At 40.5% G+C, this 22,662-nt stretch overlaps 1 protein-coding gene across 2 annotated transcripts in view; it reads right to left on the bottom strand.

Annotated features, from left to right (window-relative positions):
* The window catches only part of arhgap12b (Rho GTPase activating protein 12b), a 59,178-nt gene that overhangs the window by 15,388 nt on the left and 21,128 nt on the right, over positions 1 to 22,662 (bottom strand). For both annotated transcript variants that reach the window (XM_008438434.2, XM_008438433.2), the window contains exon 3: positions 1,056 to 1,328. In XM_008438434.2, the coding sequence (XP_008436656.1) occupies positions 1,056 to 1,328 (273 nt within the window). The remainder of the gene's footprint in view (positions 1 to 1,055; positions 1,329 to 22,662) is intronic.

Here is a 22,662-nt window from a genome sequence, read left to right as displayed (position 1 = left end):
TTAACACTGTAGCTGGATCACTAATGAGAAACGTTTCTGCCACATCTCTCACTGGTTGGGATCAGAACAGATTCAGTTTCAGACCCATGGTGACTCACGTCTCCACCAGTTCTTTATTCTCTCAGTCATCTCCAAACCTTTCATCATCCCAACACTTTTACTCAGATCAACTCTCTCTTATCTTTATTTCTGTCACCCTTTAATTCCTCTAGTTTTTCATCCCGTTCCTTGAAATATTTCTGTCCTTTTTTTTCCAGCAGTTTGCAATTGAACTAACCAAGAACTGTCAGAAACAAAAAAAAAAACACAGTTTTTTGAAAACTTGACTGACAAAGGGAATCTTTTCCAATGATTTTAAAGCATCTTATCCAGGCAGGATGCAGAGGAAGAAGGCCTTGTAGTCTTAAGGAATGAAAATCTGCTTGAAACGTCACGAGTTGTTGTGTGGGAGAGAGTAAGGTAGACAGGTGGTTAAAATTGCAGTAAAAAAAAAGGGATGGAGGCGAAGTCTGAGGAAATGACAGGAACAGTGAATATACTAAAAACATCTCAAGAGCTCATAATTGGACCAAAATAATACACTGAAATGCAAAATCTCCAAAATGCTGATCATTTATTGACTGTTTTTTTTTTTCATCAAAAACCGATGTTGGGCTAAACCTCCTTTAAGTGAAATCCTGCTGCAGTGCGTCATTACACCACATGGGGGCAGCGTTGGATGATTTGTCAGGAACAAACAACCTGACAGGAAGCCATAATTTCCCCCACATCAAAGGTTCTCTCATTTCCTTCCAGTCAGTAACCACAAAAACATTTTTACCACAGAGTTTTCATCTAGAAACATGAAAAACTTTGTCTATAAGTAACCGATATCTCTGATGTATATTAGACATACATTTTGAAATGTTAATATGTGACATTTCACAAGTCACATTACGGCCACACATTTCAATGTTGGTGTAATAAATGTGCAATAGAAAGTTATACATTGTTTCCACAAACAGATCTGAGAAGTGTGGCTGAATGTTTAGGGTCACTTTTGTCTTGAACAGTACCTCACTCTCCGCTGTGCCCTGGCTGTCTCCGCGGATGCTGCTGGTGCTGCTGCAGGCGTCTCTGGAGCGCGGAGGCTTCCAGGTGCGCTCGCTGTTAGCCCGGTTGTAGTAGAAGTACCTGCCGCTCAGGTCCTTGTGGGTCTCCCAGTCGCCCACAACGTGGAGCGGGGAGCCTGACGGGACGGGCGGCAAGCTGGACTGGGAGATCTTTAGCTCCTGGAGGTTGGTGTAGACCGGCGAGACGGAGCGGCCCGGACCCGTGGGAGACGTCGTCTGATGAAGGAGACGGCAGAACGGGGGTCACACATTGATTTTTGTAACGGTTACAAAACAGATAAATTGTCACAGAATATATTGCGATAAATTATAATATTGTTGTTTTGAGACCATTTTCAAGTATTATAATGGTGGCAATGGCATAATAATGAAAGAACACATTCTCAAAGATCAACAAACTTTAAATTATTATAAACCTTTAAAACTGGAACGAGAAGATATTTTAATTATTAAAAATAAATAAAATAACAGAACCAAAAAATAAAATTATCAATCACACCACACCAGCAACATACAACTTCAGATCTGATCAATGGTCAACAGTTGAGTAACATTGTTGGAATTAGAATAAATAAGTTCTTATAAATGAAAGAAGCTTAACAAATCCCCCAAGTTACTGGGACTTTTATTTTGTCTGCTTTTTATAGAAATCTCCCAGCATCCTTTGCTCTGTGCCGATGATCTTGTTGTCTTTACAAATTATTCTGGACATTTCATTTTTGTCCTTTACTCACATACATACATCCATATGAGACACACATGTTAAATGTTAAAACATTTTGATGTGGGGTCCACCAATAAATTAGGCAGCTGAACTTCAGCAGATCTCAAGTCCTGAGTTAAAGAAAATGAGAAAATTAGTTATTTGTTGCAGTGAATGTGCCACTACAGATGGAAAGAGGATCAACTGTTCAACGTCTTATTTTGAAAGTCATGGAATGGCATGTGGGACGGCCTGCATGGCAGCTGCTGGATAACATCAGGCGCCACATGTGGCTCTCAGAGCGCGTCTCAGTCCAGCTCTGAGCGCCGACGCCACATGGTCTCAGTCTTTAACGTGTCCAGTCGTATATCTATCAGCACAGAGAGGTCGAGCAGACCGTGGTATTTTAATAAGGGCAGCTTTTAAATGTGAAGAGTTCCAGGCAGAATAAAGGTTTACAAATTGCTTAAACACCAAAGAGCTAAAAGAAACGTGTTCGATCTAATCCCACAAAGCAGAGGAAGATTTAAGCTCAACTTAAATTTAGGAATAACTTAACATGTACCCAGCAGCGTAATGCAGACTTAGTGACCATATTTAGACATTAGATAGAATCTTTTTAAACTCATTTGAATAATGAACTGAACTTATTGTACTGTTTGTTAATGAGAACCAAGTGGAATGAGGTTGAATTGATTTTTTTTTTTTGTGAATGTCTCGAGACAATATTCGTTTTCAATTGGACTTATATAAATAAAGTAAATTGAATTAAGTATGTAGACCTAAACTTCAGATTCAAAAGATTATAATCTGACTTTTTTAGAAAAATGGGACCAAGAAGTATAATCTGTGCAAGCCAAACTGACCGATTTTGATTTTAGCCAATACAGATATTTATTTGGTCTAAACATTTGCTAAATATTCTGATAAAGTCACTACATCACCTCCCAAAAATCTCTGTTAAAGGCAGACTGTGGAGCAGGTGTTTTAGAACCAGCAGGGTGCAAAGAGGATGTCAGCAGATATAGTTGCATACAAGCAGGAGACAGAAACCTTGTTGTCTTAGCAACTGTTGTATATAAGCATTGCCTAAAATTGAGAAATGACATCCTGTGAGGGAGATGAAGACATAATGTCAAAAACAAAAGAAACATTAGCATGTTTTGCAGCAAAGCAGAAGTAAATAAAATCAATGGACTGTTGAGGACAAATAAAGTCTCACTGCTTCATGTTCTAGTGTTTGAGACATTAAAGAGAAACGGCATCCGAGGGTTTTGCAGAATATGACTGCATGGAGTCAGCAGTGCGTACACAGAGACGCCTTTCTAACATTAATGTCAGAAATCTGCGTTTCCATGGATATGGTTCAGAGTATTTTGGCTTCTGGAGCGTTGCCGAGTTTCCAACAGGAGCTGCATTTCCATAACAAATGTACACAAAACAGTGAATTTTCTGCTAATTTTGAAAAAAAAAATAAAATAAAAATTGTGCAATTGTGGTTTTTCAGTTAAATATAAATGTATATATATATTTTTAAATCAGACCTGAATAAGTTTGTTCACGTGATAAGTCATTAAAACTAGCCGCCTAGCCGGCTAGTTTGTATATCTAGTTTGATGACTGGAAGAATGCATCCGGTCATCGTCTTCTTGGTGGTTTACGCCAGCGGCCACATCCGGCTGGGATCAAATGACTCGTGTGACGTGAAATAAGTGTTTACATTGCAGTTTTGCAAAATAAACCAATTTTGATAGGGCCACAAAAAGACGTCTCATCCCATCGAAAAATTAGAGTAATTTTGAAACTCTTTCGGTTAAGCGAATTTATTTTCGTAATTCCAATCTGCGCAATTTTAATCCCAATTTTCATCCTGGGCGCCGAGTCGGCACCACGCCTTCACTCTGTGGTTTGTTCCAGGCGAGGAATGTTTGGAGGCAAACAGACTCCAGCCGGGAGGAACATCCACTGCTTTCAGCACACAGATTGGACTTCCTGTCGCTTTTTGGGATAACGGGAATATTTTCCCACACGAATGATCGTTTCATATCCTGCACACATGCTGGAGCGGAGCTGAAGGCCTGCTGTTTCCACTTTGGAGTCACGCCGCCTCTCTCTGTGTCTCAGACGCAGGACAGAGCAATGCGGCAAAGCAAGGAGATAATGGTGTGGGCTCGTGCTCAACCATGAGCGGCATGCTGGCGTTTCAACTTAGATTAAAATAAAATGTGGAAATGATCAAGTTCGAGCGCAGAAGAATGAGGAGTGGGGCCTGAATCGGTTTAAGGCCAAACAAAGCTAATGTAGAATATTTTTCAGAGCAATTTAAAAGTCAATTTTAGGCACGGCCGAATGTGTGTGCAGGAACAAAGCACTAATGTTTACAAGCACGCCATACCACATGTGTCCACATGATTTCAGCTCATAAATTAGTCATGCTGCCTTTATGGTGGGGTCTCTAAATGCATTTAATATAGTATTTAGGCTATTTTGTGCTGCAAAAACATTAAATTACTGGATATAAAAGGAAACTCAGTGAGACTTAAGCAGTAGTTGTTGGCATGGTGGGTGTTCTGTTCAGGTCTGGTTCAGGTGTAAATGATTCCATTCAACCTGGCTTTTAGTAGGGCTTTTATCTAAAAACATGCACTAAAACATGCACTAAAACAGGCCTGCTTTGTATTTTTAGTTGGTCTGGTCGATCACTGATCTTATGTTTTATCTGCCCATATCAATTTTAGCAGATACACCAAAGATTTACAACGGTGATCCTGGTAAAGATTCACGGTCAAAATAAGTCTGACGAGTCTGATGAGGTTTTTTTTAAGTTTAAGGTTTAAGGTATATAACCTTTTTTTAAAATTGAAATTATGGATGCATTGATTGTAGTTTTCTTGGCCAATACCGACCGTCTCTATGCTTTACAATCCATCACAAAACAGAGTAAAACAGGGTGAATATCAGACAATGAATGATTAAGACGAAGAAAAAGATGTACATGTGAAAAAAAAGTTGATATATACATATGTAAATTAGCCATAATTTACATTATGTATTCTGTTGTTGGTGTATTCTGTTAAACACCAACAACCAGAATACAGAGCTGAGTTTAGAAAGCACCTCTGGCCTCTGATGCTTGGAATCAGATTAGATGAATAGAACAGAAATATTATTTATTGTCCTACAGTAGCAAAAACTAGTTGTAGCAAATGCTGACTGTAAAAGAAAAGGTGCTACAAATCTCTTGATGGTGGCAACAATTTGAGTTTTTCGGAGCACAAAATGTAGTAAAATGACAGAATTCCACTAATCTTGCACAACGCGAAGCACAGCCCAAATGGGAAGTAAGGAGGAGATTAAAAAGCCCAGAAAAATTCAACATCTGCAAGCTGCAGGAAATCCTAAACTACGTGGAATGTTTAGCAGAAACAATAATGCAACAAGAAGAAAAAACTGAGAGATACAGAGTTACAAGAAGAAGAAAAATAGTGTAACAGAACTGTTACCAAATGATGCTCCAGCGTATACTTGGAGTGGACGGAAACCTGCGGTGACAACACAGTGATACTAGGCCCAAAATCAAATCAGAAAGTCTGGCAGAAAAAGAAAGTTAAAAACAGTAACAAAGGCCGAAGCGTTTCTACACAAACGGCTTCAATTAGTTTCAGGTTGCAGTCGATGTATAAATAGAAGGCTGTGTATGAGCAAAAGAAGTCCACACCATATGCTGAGACCATCTGACACTTGCGGGGAACACTTCTCTAAATGAATAATTGATGTCAACATCAAGTGTTTCGCTGGCAGACTGTGGCCGCCTTAATTCTAGCCTGTCAGGCCTCAGTTAGCAGCACATAAATACTACCTGGAAAACAATTTAACAGATTTCAGAGATTCAAAGGCTTTGCTGGCTGCAAGAGGTGGAAAAAAAGTTCTCCAACCGGAACGGCACAGAGACGTGACTCCTGAGGGGATGTGGACTGGTTCTGGATCAGCCTGACAAACGCAGGGCACCAAAGCACACTTCCAATCTGGCTAACTGCAAACACAAAAGCATTTCTATGCATCACGGTTGTCACCTTGCATGCCGGGCTGCACACAAACACGTCGTCATCATCCTCCCCTGCTCTCCGGTAGCCCCTGAACACACTGAGCGCCCGGCGCATGGCGATGCTCGGCGGCCATCAAACGAAACGCGAACACGCTTCTGTTTTCTCTAATGCTCTGAAATGTTCCGGGTGAGGAGGCGAGGAAACTCTAAACCTCGTTGCGACAGCGGCTGAGGGGAAGAGGATCTCATTACTTCACACACATATTTAACACAAGAGGAAGTGGTGTTGCAAGGTCCCTTTATAAAGACGTGCTGGCAACCCACTAATCACTAATATCACTGATATTGTGCTGTTGTTGTTGACCTTAGACAAGGACTATAAGAGAGATTGTGAAACGACGGTTTTCAGAAACAAGGATGCATATTGAGAGAGGTAGACATTAGTTTACCACCGACTGAAATAAAACTTGAAAACTGAAGTAAAAGAATCAGTTGTCTGCAAAACGGAAAACAGAGATGTCTTCTAACCGCTTCATTTGGACAAATTGGTATGCTTTAAGGCCCATTTACACAGAATATTCAGAAATATTATCACAGTTTTGTTTTCATAATGTCATGCACGCATCCATCCCGTCATCCAACCATGCATCCATCCTATTATCCAAATATGTGTCCATCTATCTCTTCATCCATCCCATCATAGAACATGGTATCTTGATTGAGTCGCTGCCTGACCAGATCTCTGCCCGGAGCATCTTCCTATAGGCAAACATTAAGAGGAGAACAAGACGTGTCAGAAAGCTTCGATGCAGTGGACGGAGTCCATCGGCCCCTGACAGGTAATTAGAACCTGAGCGGACCTGAGGAGTCAGGAGTGGAAGAATAAATGAGGGACGGATGGAACGATAGAATGAAATGCGCCGCTCAGTACATAGTTTAGTCTTGTTTTCAGCAGCAGCATGCCAGCATGGCCATGACCAATCATTTTCAGACTTCAGGTCGGTGCAGGCTGAACTACATTACAGCACATTATGTGAGTGGGAGGATGTGTGGGCACACCCTGCATGGAGAATGTAAAAGCAGATGAAAACAAAGGAACTGACTGGTTTGTAAATGGAGCAATGAAGGTCGTTGTTCAGCTCTCTGCATCCCTGATGCTTACCAGGTTTGCCTCGGCCCATTCAGAACTAATGACCCTCTGCTGCTGTATCATCCCCAGAAACCACTCCTCCAGGCGGTGCACAGTGAATTAAACCATAAATTATTCTGTGTGGAAAAAAAAGGCACAGGTCAGAGTGAGGGCAGCAGGGTGTGAGAGGTGCAGTTCCCAGTTACTTCCAGCAGGTGGTGCCCACAGAGCGGGAGGCGGGACAGAGCGGGGCTTGCTGGTAAGCAGGTGGAAGTCTGCATGTGATGAATGTGGCCATGAGGAGAGAGGAGTGGGAGGGTTTCCTATCGGTGTGCGCATGACAACGGGCCCTGCAGCGGTGCAGGGGCCACTGCCTGCTCAGCTGAACGCACAGAATCCAGTTCTGTGCTTGCTTAGATTTTTTATAACACCGAAACAGAAAATCTCTCATACCAGGGCGGAGCCTAAGTGCTGGAGGCAATGTGGAGACGCAGAACCCAACCACTGGCATATATTTTGGGACTGTACAATTATAAAACATTACTGGGAAGAAATACACAAAAATCTGGAAAATATCTTGAATATAAAAATACCTTTTAAATTTAATATTCTTATTCTAGGTGACACAGAAGGTCTACCTAATAACGCAAAATATCTGTTTTAAATATTAAACACGGCATGTAAAAAAAAACTGTCACCAGACGCTGGCTCCTCCCTGAACCTCCTACTGTAGAAGAATGGATCGAGTGTGTTAATGAAATCTATCAGATGGAAAGATTAACATTTCTAATTCGTTTTCAAATGAATAAGTTTATCTTCTTGTGGTCCAAATGGATCTCATATGTCAACCAAACACAATATTCACTAAATTGATGAGAATTTAAAAAGAAAGGCTTCATCCTTCAGGAAGTGTCCATTTCCAATATAATATACTTAGTTACATACATAAAAGTATGGCTCTGCAAAACAATACTCCCTTGTTCCCCTTTTTGTTTTACTGTTTGCTTTTTGTTGTTTTTTGTTTGTTTTGTTTTGCTTTCGCAAATGGAAATGTAAGGAGAAGAAATGTATTAGATCACAGACTGAAAATGTGCTTTTGTAATCTTCTCAATAAATAAAGAATTTTAAAAAAAAGAATGTTTTAGCTACAGATGCCAATTTTCCAGCACTTCCTAAAGGAATACCATTTCACTGCATTTTCAGCCAAATAATTTTTATTTTGTTATTTTTCAAAAGGAAATGAATTCTTTATTTGCCATTTTTATATATTTCTAAAATAAGCATTATATAAACATTGTGTAAAATTAGCTTAATTAGTCAAATGAAAAATCTGCAGGGTGTGATGATTTTCTTTTATCCCATTACCCCATAAATCCTTGGAATAATCAATAAAATACATGACTACAAAGATAATTAGCTGCAGTCTAAAATTACTGTAAACGATGAAAACTGCTGGCAGCATTTCAAAGCTTTAGAAAATTCAGAGATTGGAAATCGGCTACAAAATTATGATCAGTGCTTCTCTGATCATTTTCATTAGACTCATGTAGTTCTAGATGAACTGAACTGTAACGTAGCACCTTTAGTCTTTAGGCGCACCGATGCCATTTTTTCACTTCCGATACCAATATTTTTGGTTTAGTATTGGCCAACACCGATCCAGTGCAGAAAAACAAGAAACAGTGCCAGATTGACTTCAAACATTTTATATTTGTTTTTTTTTATCAAATAAATTACAGATTTATTTGATAACTCTGCACAGCACATTTATATCCACCAACAGCTTCACAAGCTGGTCAAACATGTAAAAACTTTAATTAGTTCTGTCAGTGAGATTAGGAGAACAGCCAATAGAAAATAAATAATAAACATAAAAAATAAACTGCAACAAACCTTCTTTCAAATGGTTCAGAAAATGCTATTAAGAATTGTAAATATGATGCAAAATAAAAAATAAAGCATGACGTCCTCAGAGCACAAAGCATAGAATTAGACTGAATAGATGTGCTCTTATGGATCCGGCACACTGTCACGATATCCGATCTAGAATGATTTTCAATATTGGGACCGATAGAGATAATATCAGATCAGTGTGTCTCTACTTTAGTGAGCGTTCTAGTTAAAGCCTGAGCCATGGTGTGTGTCTCTGGGTGTTGTGTGTAATTGTATTTCACAAAAGCAGGTTAGTGGAAGCGTGCCACAGCGTGGTGACTGTGCCCGTGACCATGGAGACACTCGGCCAATCTGGCAGTCACACTGAGGAGCGTTTGAAGCCAGGCTGCGAGGGGTGTGTGTGTGTGTGTGTAGGGGGTGGGTTCAACCTCCAAAAAGCCACATCGATCTTCTCCTGCTCCCTCCGTTCTTTTGTCCTCCACCGCTCCCTTACTCAGGTTGCCCTTTTCCTCTCATCCTGCCCAGCCTTCCTCTGTTCTTCCTCCTCCTTTGTAGTCTCTCCCTCCGCTCCTGGAGGTAGGCCTGATGGCGGCCTTGTTCACATCCATATGACCAGATTAACCTACATTTCCACATGGCTGAGTGTCAGTCAGACCACATTTGTCCGACTCGGCAATCATCACATTTCGCTGTGCTTCACAAGCCGACCGACCGATCCCCTCCGGTCCCCAACCCCGAGATGCAAGAACTACTCACTGAAAGTCAAATACGGTTTTGGATTTTGCCAATAATTGGATCTGGTACGTATATGCAGAGTCGGCAGAGAATAAAAAATAAAAAAAACTAAGATGAAAACTCTGGTGTGAGCGTGAGTCAGCATGTTTTCATTTCACGTACCAGAGGATTCGCTGAGTTAACAGAGACGCGAGCAATTAACCTTTCGGTCCCGCGCTGATAACGCTCAGCTAAAATGTCACTTTGTCTGAAGAAAACATGGTGGCTCTGCTAAAGAGCTGGAAGCTGACTGAGAAAGAACTCGCTCAGAGGCCTGCGCCAAACTGGGTTAGTTGTACCAAAAAAAAACTGAAAATGACTGACAGGCGACTTGAAGCTTTTGTATGGAAACGACGCATATGACATCCTTTAAGAGAATCATGCTGGGTCGGAATTGTTCGAGCGACATTTCAGATCTTTTCGTGTCATCTGTGGGTGGAACAGAAGGAGTTTTACGGTGAGGAACAAAGCCTCGCCTCTTGAAATGTTAATGAGGAAGAAGCGGGATGCGGGTTGGGGGGTAGGGGGCCTGTAGCCACGTTCAGCCTGCAGCATGTTGGGAGACACTGTGGTTAGGGGAAGACGCAGTGTGATGCACTGCGCTGCATGTTGTGAAGGAGGAGACAAAACGGTGGGAATCTGGGACAACACCTCTGCTATTTCCAGCTAGGATTTTACCTGGGAGGATTTAATCACTGCAGCAGCATTTACATTATACATGTGTGCAAATCTGTGTCTGTTTTCCTTCAATGTAAAAAAATAAAAAATTTGCAACTGCGATGTTTCAATAAGAAATCAAGTTAGAATTCCACAAATAAGCTTGTTCTCTCGCTATGTCATTAAAAATCAATTTCAAAAGATTTTCAAAATTCATTCATGGTGCTGGCACTCGTCTATCAGCCAATCCGAGGAGACATGAGCGTCTTCCAGCGGTGTCCAAACATTTTGCAACACAAGCCAGAATCCCAAGTTTGAAGATTCTTGGGAGGCCATGTTGTTTTTCCCAACTTGAAACACAAAATTAGATTGTTAATAGATTATTTACGAAACAAATCTCTAATGTTACTGTAGATCTTTCCTGCCCACAGTGCCGCCATCAACAACAACAACGCTGAAGATACTTGGCTCATATGAATTATGACATTTATTTTCCTTTTTGGGTAAACAAAAGGAAAACTTAAACCTTAGTTCATCGTCTGCTGAAACTGACATGCACATGAGACAGAGAGAGAAAGTGGACTGAATCTGTGCTAGACCACCAGTCAGAGTTTGTGGGACGTTACGATAAATCTGCACTGCAGTTTGTTCCCAGTGGACTAGGACAAGGCGGCTCCTGCAGAAAAGGCCACTGATGAATGAATTCTGGCTGTGCATCAGATGAGCTGCCAGAACTCTGACAGCAACTATTTGTTCTGTTTACCAGCAGGCGGGGGGGGGAAAAAACGTAATGCTGAACGGCTAAAGAAAAACTTCACCTTCTCTAATGAGACAGGCTTCAAATTAAACTTTTTATTTCTCCTTTTGGGTGAGCACAAAGACTCTGTGGGGGTTCAGTGGCAGTGTTGGGCCCGACACACTGCGCCTTCCTTACGGCGCTGAACGTTACACTTCACATCCTGACACTTCACGCTGGGAGAAGTCGGCTAATGAATGTTACGGCAGATGGTGTGCCTGTTCCTTCTCCGTTTATCGGTTTCGCAGACCGGATGACTGCAGTGCGCCGCACAAGGCAAGAAGAGAGCAGCGACAGACGTTAGCAGCTGCCGTCTGATCAGCCCGCCCTCGGCTCTGGCTATTAATGGATCAGGAACTGTATTTCAGGAACTATTTGCCTTCCAGATTTCTCTCTCTTTTTTCTTTTTTTATCAGGAGAACGGACCTGGAGCAGTGGCTGAGTGCTCAGCAGCCCAGCTAATGGCTAATCTTGTCCTAATACCTTCAGCTTCATTGGTTCAAGCTACTCTAGTGTTATTCACTTTCCACTGATTGGCTGGTTGGTGGAACCTGAGTGGACCTTCATGAAGTCACTTAAAGGTTCTACTTGTGTTTTTAGAGCAGCGAGTGCAGTTTTCTGGCTGATCACCAATCATTGAAAATACAAAATTTTAGCCAGTGCAGATTTTTTTTTTTTTTTGTCTGAAAAGTCGCTAAATAAATCACACTTTAAAAATTAGTCATTAAACTGTTTTATGTATTTGCTCCTAAATCCTGTATGTCTGCAATGGCACATTTTATGCAAGAAATAACTCATTTAATCATATTCCATAATTCAGGACTACAGGCCTACTATCAGAAGGAGCTCAGTAGACCCTACAGTGTTTCCATTGGTCTGTCTGGTTGTGGAGTTCCTGAACCATCAAAACTAGTTGTGTAAAGATTGCAGTCTTCTAGCCGATCATCGACCTTTCAAAACCCTAATCTCGAGATTCAGATTTTTTTTTGTCTAAAAAAAAAACTGCAAAATATAGAGACGAAGTCACTAAATTGGCAGATGTGGCCTGTTGGGCGAATCAACCAAAAAGGGAAATTCAGGTGAAAAGACTCAAAGATTTATAAATGTTTAAAATCTTGAAGCTTAGTTTTAAAAAAGCCAAAGTTAGGACGTCTACCGTTGTGTTTTTAATTACAGACTAGGAATGCACCAATCCACTCTTTTTCACTTCCGATACTGATACCTCAGATACTAAACCGATATCTGAGGTTTAGTATTAGCTGATAAGGATCCAATACAGAAAATCAGTGCTGAATTTAGTTCAAACGTTTCTTATTTTAAACAGACACAAATGTGCTTAACTATGAATTTAGTTGATAACTCTGCACCAGTAGAGCACACTGAAACACACCGACAGCTTCACAAGCAGGTCAGACATGTAAAATCAGCATAACCTTCATTTGTTCAGTCAATGTAGCTAGAAGTGTAACAGCCAATGTAAAATAAAATAAGAAACCTTGATCAAACATGCAAAAATAAACTGTAACAAACCTTTCAAATGGTTCAGAAAGTGCAATTAGGGATTCTAAATATAATGTGAAATACATAATAAAGCCTGATGTTGCTCAGGGCACAATAGATCAGCCTTTATGGATCAGGCACAGTTTTTCTAGTGTCGGTTCTTCATACTTGATGCATTTCAAATTCTTCTGTTCTGTAGATAACATCCGCAGGCAGAACAACGCCTTAAAAAGTACTCTAAGCACATGTAGGAAAAAGCCCGCCAGCATCTTCTCACCAGTATTGCTGTGGTTTTAGCAGTTCATTAATATTTCCTGAAATCTGCTCCGTTTACGTGAAAACCGACTGAGCGAAGCAGAGATCTCTGGGGATTGGTGGAGGCGAGAAAAACAGAGATAGAATGTAGAGAAGGACCGCTCCATCAAAATCATAATTATTCTGGTGAAATTAAAAACAATTCCTTCATAAACATATTTACACTCTAACAGTTGGTTCATTTGTGAAAAAAAAACTTTACACAAGCAATAGATGACATCCATCCATATGTGAATGTTTACATCTAATCCCAGAACAAACATGCAACAGATACCTTCACCCATCTGCTTTTAGAAAATCCAGTTTGAAAGTTTTCTGCTGGAAAACAACTCTGAGACTGAAGAACATTTGTAGAGCTGAATTCAAGTGAAAAGACTCAAAAACTTATGATCGTTTAAAATCTTGAAGCCGTCAATAATGTCAATTATGTTAAAAATATGAAATAAATACAGTTTCTGAAGGTAAAATATTCTAATTATGTAGCAATTTTGTGAGCTTAGTCTCATACTTGGCTCATCCAATAACGTCATAAATAATATTTATGGCAGTTTGCGGTCACTTGGTTTTCAAAGACGTGTGTAAAGTAAGCTAACTGTGGCATTCAAACTCATTAAACTATTAAAGTCTGTTGACTGTCTCTCTACATTATGTATTTACCAGGTCTCCACATGTCATTTTTTGAGATAAAGAATGAAAAGAAATGAACAAAAGAACAAACTGTTAAGATCACAATAAGTGGTGAAATCAGGACAGCTTGTTTTAAAGATGTTTTGAAGACTTTAGCCAGCAGGTGCGTATGGGATTTTTTAGCTTCTTCCGTTTGCAATGGAATTAGAACTTCCTGTAAATCCTGAGCAACTGAGAAGAAAATAAGAGGATGAGTCAGAAAGCTTACCGACAGTTTCTTGGCTCAACTACAGTCACATCGCTGAAGAGCTTGGATGTAAAAATGGAGAAAGAAGGAAATTAAGTAAATGGATGCTAAAATAAACAAGTCGGTTGATGCAGGAGAAGGCCTGGATGTGGCGAACACGCAAGGCACAGATGCTAAACAAGCATGTTGTTTTTCTCTCTGATATTCTAGTTTCTGTCCACATAAGAAATGCATTCAAGCCGTTTCCATGGTTGCCTGTGTAGACGGGAGATGCGTCTTCCTCTGCAAGGTTCTGATTACACTATTCTACGCATGGATGGACGATCAGAAACTTTTGTCGCTGGAACCGATCGCAGTGATCCGAGAAGAGATGTGGGCCAATTCAGAGTCCTGCTTTTATTCTTCAGAAAATTCAGTGCAAAGCTACAATTCACCACAATGACATGATGCAGTCTGTCGGGGTTCTTATTTTCTTTTAACCAATGAGATTTAGTCACAAGAAGAATTTCCTCAAGGTTAGGTAACTAGATAACAGAGATGGCAACTCGGGATTGAGACTTCGACTCGAGTCGCACTCAAAAGATTTCAAACATGAGGAAGATTTGTGCCATGAAGATCTGAGACTTCACTTGGACTCCTGGTGTGAGACTCAAGTCCTCAGTTTTTATCTCACGTAGTGAATAGTGAGTTAGACACTACAGTCGCTGTGCATGTGTAAGGTCAGAGGAGACCTAGATGTTGTGGATTTGATGTCCAAAATTGGGGTGAAAGTCTTCAGATTGACTTGGAAAAAAATATCTTAACATCTCTCAACGATATTCAGAAAAGCAAAGTGGAAATCTTTAGGTATGTGATCAATAATAGTTTGACATTTTTATTGTTTTTTTCGGACATTGTGCAGCTGGCTCCACCAGAGCTCTCGCAGCATCACACAGTTCAATCAGAAGTTGTGTGTCACTCCAACGTGTTGAATCAGTTGCTGTTCTGTAAAATCAGACAATTTCCCCAAAACGTCGCACACTTAGCTGCTCCCAGGCTTGTTGGTCTGATGCCTGAATAAGACGCAGACTTCTACTCTGATTTGCTAATAGATTATTAGCGCTAGCACCATGACCTGTTTATGAATATATCTCATAAGTGTTTACATCCGTCACAGCCGTGATTTTTAATGACTTTTCATGTGAACAATCTTAATCATGTGTGATTTCAATTTCATTTCTTATTTAATGGCAACACGGCAATTGCAAAATTGTATTTATTTTTTTTCCAACACTAGCAGATTATAGACAAAGATGTGTGCATCCTTAATGGAAACGTAGCTAGTGACTCACAGAGTGTGTCGGGGTGTGACGTGCCCCGGCTCTGCCGTGTGTCTGAGGGTCTATTGGTGCTGCGACACATGAAGTGCAGAGACAGCCTGAGACAGAAGAGCTCTTGGTACAGAGCAAGACAATAGTCAGTCAGGCCAATAACAACAGCTGGCTGTCTGGCGATGACAAGAGGAGAGGTGGACAAGAGGGAGGGGGGCACTGTAAGGGACGGTTGATGAGAGGTGAGAGGTGTCACAAGAGTTTATTTACCTAGTCTAAAGGACGCAAACGTCCAGAAACAGGAATAAAGGAAGGGAACAATAGAGAGTAATGACACCTCATAAGGTGGAGCCGACTGTTGTTACTGTGGAGACGACCAGGAGGGGGCCCGGGGTGAGTGGGTGTTTGTAAGCTGTACCTTTGTGTTCTCCATCTTTCTTTCTTAAGGAGGCTGGTGTGACAAACATGGCCGAGGGAAAGAACCTCTACGTGTTCTAGTTTAAAGAGACGCTTCAATCATCTGTGCGCACAGGAAGCAGAGAGTTGATATTATGGGATGTGACAGCACCTTCAGGTTGAACACGCCGTGTTCGCAGACAGTCGTCAGCAGACCATTCAGGTTCAACTGCTTTTGGTCCCGAGTGAGATGAAGGTCAGCTCCTCTTCATGCTTATTACTGAAAACAGTCATCAACTTCCACTGTTCCCTGCAGGTTCAGGCAGCCAGCTGAGACTAGCTACTACAGTAAACAAGCGCCGGTCAATTGGTTCCAGAAATCGGCCAGAAATTACAGGCAAAACCACAACCTTCAGTCTGAGTTTTGAAGGCTTCTGGTGTGTTTTGCTATGGCCTGTGCTTTGCTAGTTGGTGTTTTCTGTCATCAAAGTGTGACTTATGGTAAAAGGGTCTTCAGTACCTCCAGCAGAAAAGTTTCCCACAAAGAAAATTAAATAATTAAACCTGAAGTTTACACAAGCTCATCCACACTCATGCCATCTGGGTTTTGTTTTGTTAAATGTATCAATGCCAGATTATCCCAATGGGAATTTAAACCTTTTCCCCAATATTGACCCCTTCAAAAACCAAACCGAAACGACCATAGAATGGTTTAGACCAGAACTTTATTTCTGTGTTAGAATGGCCCAGTGAAAGTCTAGAGAAAGTTTAAATCCAACTGAATGTCGATAGCATGAATTGAAAACCCATGTAAACAGGTGATTTCTAGCTAATGTGACTGAGTTTTAGTCATTTCAGAAAGCAGAACAGGTACAAATTTCAGTCTCTAGATCTGCAAAGCTGGTACAGAAACATTCCAAAAGATTTGTAGCTTGTATTTGCAGCAAAAGGTAGTTCTACATAGTCGGACAATAAAACAATTTCCATACTTTCTTGAGACGCACAAAGTCGCTGTTTACAGATTCTAAAGAAAGCATAAAACTTTGTTTTAAAATATTTATAGCGCTGTTTTTACAGAGAGTGTTCTCTCCCAACCAGTACACTCCTGTAAGGATAACCGAATGTAGCTATTGGATGAATAGATAGATGGAAAGAAGTTCTCCAACACACACAGTGTGACATACCCTCTGGCCAAGGTTTCCTAAGCATTTATTTTAAATAGGTTTTGTTTTATACAACAGTAATAGTGTTAAAGACAGATTTAGTTGTCGCACTGAAATCGTCTTGAATCGCACGCGTCACTTTCACTTAAAATGGTCCATTGAGAAGGTGTTCTTGCAGAGTAGGTTTGGCTGTTCCGGCGCATTTATGAAGGCTGTCATTTTGGAGAATCATTGTACACGACGAGAATTAAAAAAACACCGCTTACTTGACTCATACACAAACCTCTTAAAGCTTGACTATAAAGGCTGAGTTAGTTGCTAGGTTTCCATTGAACGAGCAGTGAGGCTGATGTGAGTGCATGCATCTTTGTGAACAAAGAATAATGTGTCACACATGCTCACTCAGTGTGCGTTATGGCATGCACACTTGCAACTCAACAAAGTTAATGTGAACGAACCATACTGCCAGCCAATCACAGACAAGTATTTTTCATCTGGAGAATTCCTTGCAAATCCTGCCTTTGTTTGTATAAATAACAACCAATCAAAACCAGCAAATCAAAATACTACACAAAGATATTAGGAAAACACAAGAAAACTTAATAAAATTAAACATTTTATATTTGTACCATAAGAATGTTTAGTTTAGCATACAAATACTCACTTAGCATTGCATATCTTGTTTTAAGAGCCACTGGCTGATTAACATAAGATCTAACTGAAGTGCAAAAATTAACATTGTGCATTTTATTTGTATTTTTTACAAATATATTGAAATTTCCTTACAACTTTGAACATCTTTTACACAAAAATACAGTGGGCCGCTGGTGCCCCTACCTTTCGGCTTAGCTAGTTTCCTTAATTAGCTAAAACCAATTCTTTTAAAATAGAGTACATGCCAATTGTTTAAAAAGTATTTTGATACAACAATCTATTAACTAAACAGAAAAACAATTCATAAAATAGAAAGAAAAGTGACTGAACATATAAATGACTCAGTAGTAAAACTGTAGCAGACCGTGTCAGCTATCGTGACAATGACCAACACCCGCTAACACCTGCTCTATTTATCTAGCAGCCCAGTAGCCCAAGTCTCCACACATTCACTTCCACTGAGCTTTCCATTGGACAGCACAAACCCAGCTACTCACAATATACTGAGGGCTCCTCAGGTATGAAAACATGGCCCAGCTCCCAGGACACCAGTCGGTGCAGGGTTGGGGGGACACAGGCGTCCCGTGCAAGTACGTGGCAGGCAAAGTCTCGCTGCATTCAGAACTTCACCACACTGAAAAGGAGGGGCTCTCCGTAGATGATTAAGGGATCTAGAGGGATCTATTTAGGGCAGTGGAGCTGGCCTTAAATAGCAGCTCTCATTAGCTGAATGACCTGAGCCTTTCAGAGACAGAGAGGCAAAGAAAATACGGAACCCGATGAAGAGAAACAAACAGAAAGAGTCCAAGGGGATAGCTTGAAGGGTGGCCGTGCTTTAGGGCCATGAACAGGTCAAAGGTCATGATCCCTGGGTCACAACTTCTGCAGTTCACACGGTCCACTTACAGTGACAGATGGTACGGTTAAATCAGTTCCAACTGCGACCAACAAACACACCAGCAACAGCTCGGCGCATCTGCAGCGCTTGGGGAAGAGAAGCCGAAAGGCGCTTTTTCACCGCAGATCGCATCCGAGAGCCCTCAGTCGGCAGTCACCGAAACCCACAGTGCGCGTTTACATGAGACGGGTGTCGGGAGAAGATTACAGAGATTTGATTTTGGGAAGGGTGGAGGGGTGAGTCACCAGCTGCGTGTGAGAGCAAAGCGAGCAGCCGGAGGTCAGCAAGAACAGATGAAGACGATGACCGCTACCTTCCTCGTTCTGTGGGTGGCAGATTAAGATTAGGAGGGAGGAGTTTTCTGGCCAGGTGACGTTACGACTTCATAAGAAAGTTGATGCTGCGTTGTTTCTCTGTGGAAAGTGACACCGATACGCCACTATGAGTGCACAGAGACATCCAGTCTGAGACTTTAAACGACAACACAGAACATTGATCAAGTCTTTTGATGTCAAGAGTGAGGTATACATTTTTTTCATCCCTCACAGATTATGGGATCTGTGTTTAGCCAGCAGCTCAATACAAACTTGTAACAAGGAATTCCAAGCAAGAGTGAATATTGGAATTTCTCTTGCATATTTTTAAAATGCCAAATGAGAAGTGATCTATCCATGTTAGATTTGCAACAATGAAAGCAACAAGTGACACATTTATTTCCGTCCTGAGCTACTCACGCTCTAAGTAGGATTATGAATATGCGCGTTCAATGGAAAATGTTGACCATCATGTCCAAAGCCCTTCAGCTCAGTCACAGGTTAAATACAGACTGAAGGGTCAAAGCTGCACACAAGAAGATGCAGGACGCAAATTTAATCCACTAACAAATTTCATCCATTAACAAACCCGGCAACCAGTTCACTTCTCTGGTATTTCTTCAAACAAAAACAGATTTTACTACAGAGTTCTTATCCTGAATGCTCAATCTTAGTATCAAAGTATCATTACTGAGATTGGATTTTGGGAAGGGTGTTAAGGGTGAGTATTTTATCAATCTTATCAACATATTACTCTCATTATTCTCGTCGGGAAAAAACAGTAACACTCCTTTCAGTTTTAGGTAGAGGTGCTCCAATTGAAGTTTTCTGGCCGATCACTGATCTGTAAAACCTGCAGAGCCTGATCATACCAAAATCGATGGTCAATGCCGACCATCGATTTTGGCCAATTTTCTTTATTTTAGAATAACTGTGTTTGCTAAATATATCAACACAGTTGCTAAGGCAGTAACAGTTAACTGCACATGTCCAGACATGACCTGGTGGGCGGGTCCGTCAGTCAGTCCTCTCATTTAAGAGAAAAATGGGACAGTGGCTAATTTTCAGACGTTTGTGGAGGGATATAAGATCGGTAGATAAGTGTTGACCGATCACCCAAAATTAAGGAAATTGGGTCTATTTATCGGCTGTTCCATTTATCTGTGCAGCTCTAGTTTTAGAGTTAATCAGATTCAACCTTCATTAATTATAAAATAAAAATGAAGCCAAATCCAGAACTTATGTCTGACAAAAAAAAATAACTACAACTTCACTGACTCCTCAGGTTTTCGACAGGGAAGCTGCAGCCATGTGCTACTGATTAAAATACTTCATTAATAGGCCATCATCAGCATAGCTAACTCTGTTACATTCTGAATTTTAACCCAATGACCTCGCATAAATTATTGCTGCTGCCCAACAACCAGTGATGTGAGCAGAAAGTTTCTGCTAGCTCGGAGTCGGTGCCTCGGTCTCCTGTGTTACATCTGTAGAAAGATAAATGGAAGAGACAAAGACACGTGTTTCTGTCTGCACTAAAACTCCTGATGACATTAAGGGAAAACAGGGCGAGAGCTTCTTGAAGCTGCTAAGCATGCAAGTTATGGCACATCTGGTTGTTAACCTCAAAGAAATGAAGTTAATTGAAAAATCATAGCATACATAGAGGAATGCTTTAATCTCACAGAAGCATTTCATCTTCAGCCGCAGGTAGAAGCGGCAGAGCGATGGCAAAAAGCAGTGTGAGCATCAGAGTTTGCATTAGGGACGCACCAAGATGAAAATTTTGACCAATAGTTATACAAGATATTAATATTGCTGTTATGGCAGAGAAACATTGATGATGGCTGCATATATTATAATAATTTCCCTTTTAGCACCATAAAAAAAACATCGTGCTGAATATCATTATGTCTAAGTTAATTGTTGGTTACCAAAATAGTATTATTTGCTTTTTAACTTAATTTGGAGTCATAAATACATATACAAAGAAAAGAAAAAAAATATTTCATCTTAATTTAGTGTTATAAATATTCAAGCAAGTTTATAAAAAATAATCAGAATTTGTCAAACAATACAACTTAACATGATAATATAGCATGATTTCATATAAATTTCATATATATTGAACTGGGCTAAGACAAATCGCATTGTCCCTGCTCTTACATGCTGCAGAAAATTTTTGTAAAGGTTGCGTTACAATTGCAGTTTTAAAAGTTACATTTGCCAAACAAGTGATGTGGCATACATGTTTACCGCGCAAACATATATGTTAGCGCAGTATTCTTTGAAAATGAGGCCTCATGAAGAGAATGTATAAATGCCAGCTCAGTTGAACCTGCTCTGTAGGAGTACTTTCCACATAGTCCAGTTAGACCGAACGGTGGTGCACAGAGTTCCAAAAATTGAGAGCAGTGGTGGAATGCCGCACTTGCCGTGCGCTCGCTCCCTCTTGCCTAGTTCAATGCGTCAACTATAAACCTAACTTTATTCAGCATGGATCGTGTGCTTCACCTTCACTCAAAATGCACTACATGAGTAGATTCGCCTTTATATGATCAGGTTTTCAAACAGTGTATTTTAAGCCTGGCAGGCCGCCAGGCTTTATTTGCATCCCCACCATGCTAAGCATTGTTAATTTATTAGTGGTTTTAATGTTTGCCTTTTTCAGACTTTATAGTTGGTGTTTAGGAATCGTTAATAGTGTTTTTCAATAACACATAAATACCTGGTAGCATTTTCAAATCCCCGTCAACGTTAAACCTTTTTTAACTCATCTGTGCCCGAGCACCCCTACCACCGGGTTTAGCAAGTTTTCTGGAGAAAACCCTTTATGATCCCTTGATGAAGTTTCTTTTGGAGACGACTGCACAAACATAGCTATAACTCAGCCTTAATCAACTAAAGCTCCACATTCTCCCTCTCCAGAATGTAACCCAGATAAGAGCCACCCTGCCACCCTGGAGCTGTGAGTGGCAGAATTCCTCACACATCCTCCTCCTTGCTGCTCCTGCACTCCAATCTGTCAGGCCTGTGGAGAAGCACATTGTGCCTCTGGAAGAGATGTGAAGGTTTGCAGATGGCCCCATTCAGAATGGGAGTATGGGTTTTAATTATTAGCTTCTTCCTGTTTCAAATTGTTATCACAGTGCTGAGTGAATCCACAGCAAAGCTGTAGGCCAAGTACCACTTCAACATGAAATACCTACAGCATTGGAAACGGAAACGGTCAACCCACAGCCTGTAATTAACACCACACACATACACACACACCCAGCCACCCACACACACACGTAACCACTCTACACACAGAGAAGCAGGAGTGTGTGCTCCCTCAGCTTGAGGTGAAAGGTATCTCTATAGGGATAAAGCAGCAAAAAAAATGCTGCTTTTCTAATACTGATCTGAACAATAGGCCACCAGCAGGTTATGTTGGTTCAGACCTCATTTTTTAGCTGTGGCAAATTAAAATGAAAACAAGATTTGTATTTGATCCAGTTTAATTGGCCAAGCAGACAAAAATAGGTGCCGCTAATATTTCAAAACTATTTGGTGGATTGTGAAAGCCCAAGACAAGTCTTAGAAAACTGTAGTGAGCACAGAAAGGCTACGAAGCCAGAAAAGAATAAAAGATAAATGTATGATGTGGAGTGCCTGGTATTTTAAAGGACCGGGAGACAGTAACATCATCTTCAAACAGGAAGGTTCAAAGTTATGTTAGATAGCGGAAGATTTCTGCATCTTTCAGAAAGACAATGAGGTCCATCACATTCATCCAAGGACTCTTCTGCGTGGTTAGCCAGTAAAGCTGTTCAAAATGAACAATTTATAACGTGATCCCCCTTCCTCACCTAAACTTGACTCAGAAATTATGGTTGCATAAAAATCACAATAATAGTTGCTCAATAATTTTATACATGTAGATATTCTCCTAAAAAGGCCAAAAGCTCACTTCCTGAGACATTCATGTTTGAAGTTTATTAACATTTTCGATTAACCAAGAGCACCGTAGTTATTTATTACAAAATAATCTTCAAAAACAATCCTTGCCAAATATTTGTCTAGAAATCTAATCTTGGTTTAAATTATTATTTCCTTTAGCAAAATGATCTAAGGCTAACACAACAAA

The sequence above is a fragment of the Poecilia reticulata genome, linkage group LG20 (genome assembly GCF_000633615.1).
Source record: "Poecilia reticulata strain Guanapo linkage group LG20, Guppy_female_1.0+MT, whole genome shotgun sequence".
NCBI classification, from domain to species: Eukaryota; Metazoa; Chordata; class Actinopteri; order Cyprinodontiformes; family Poeciliidae; genus Poecilia; species Poecilia reticulata.
This window is presented reverse-complemented; position numbering and strand designations above follow the sequence as displayed.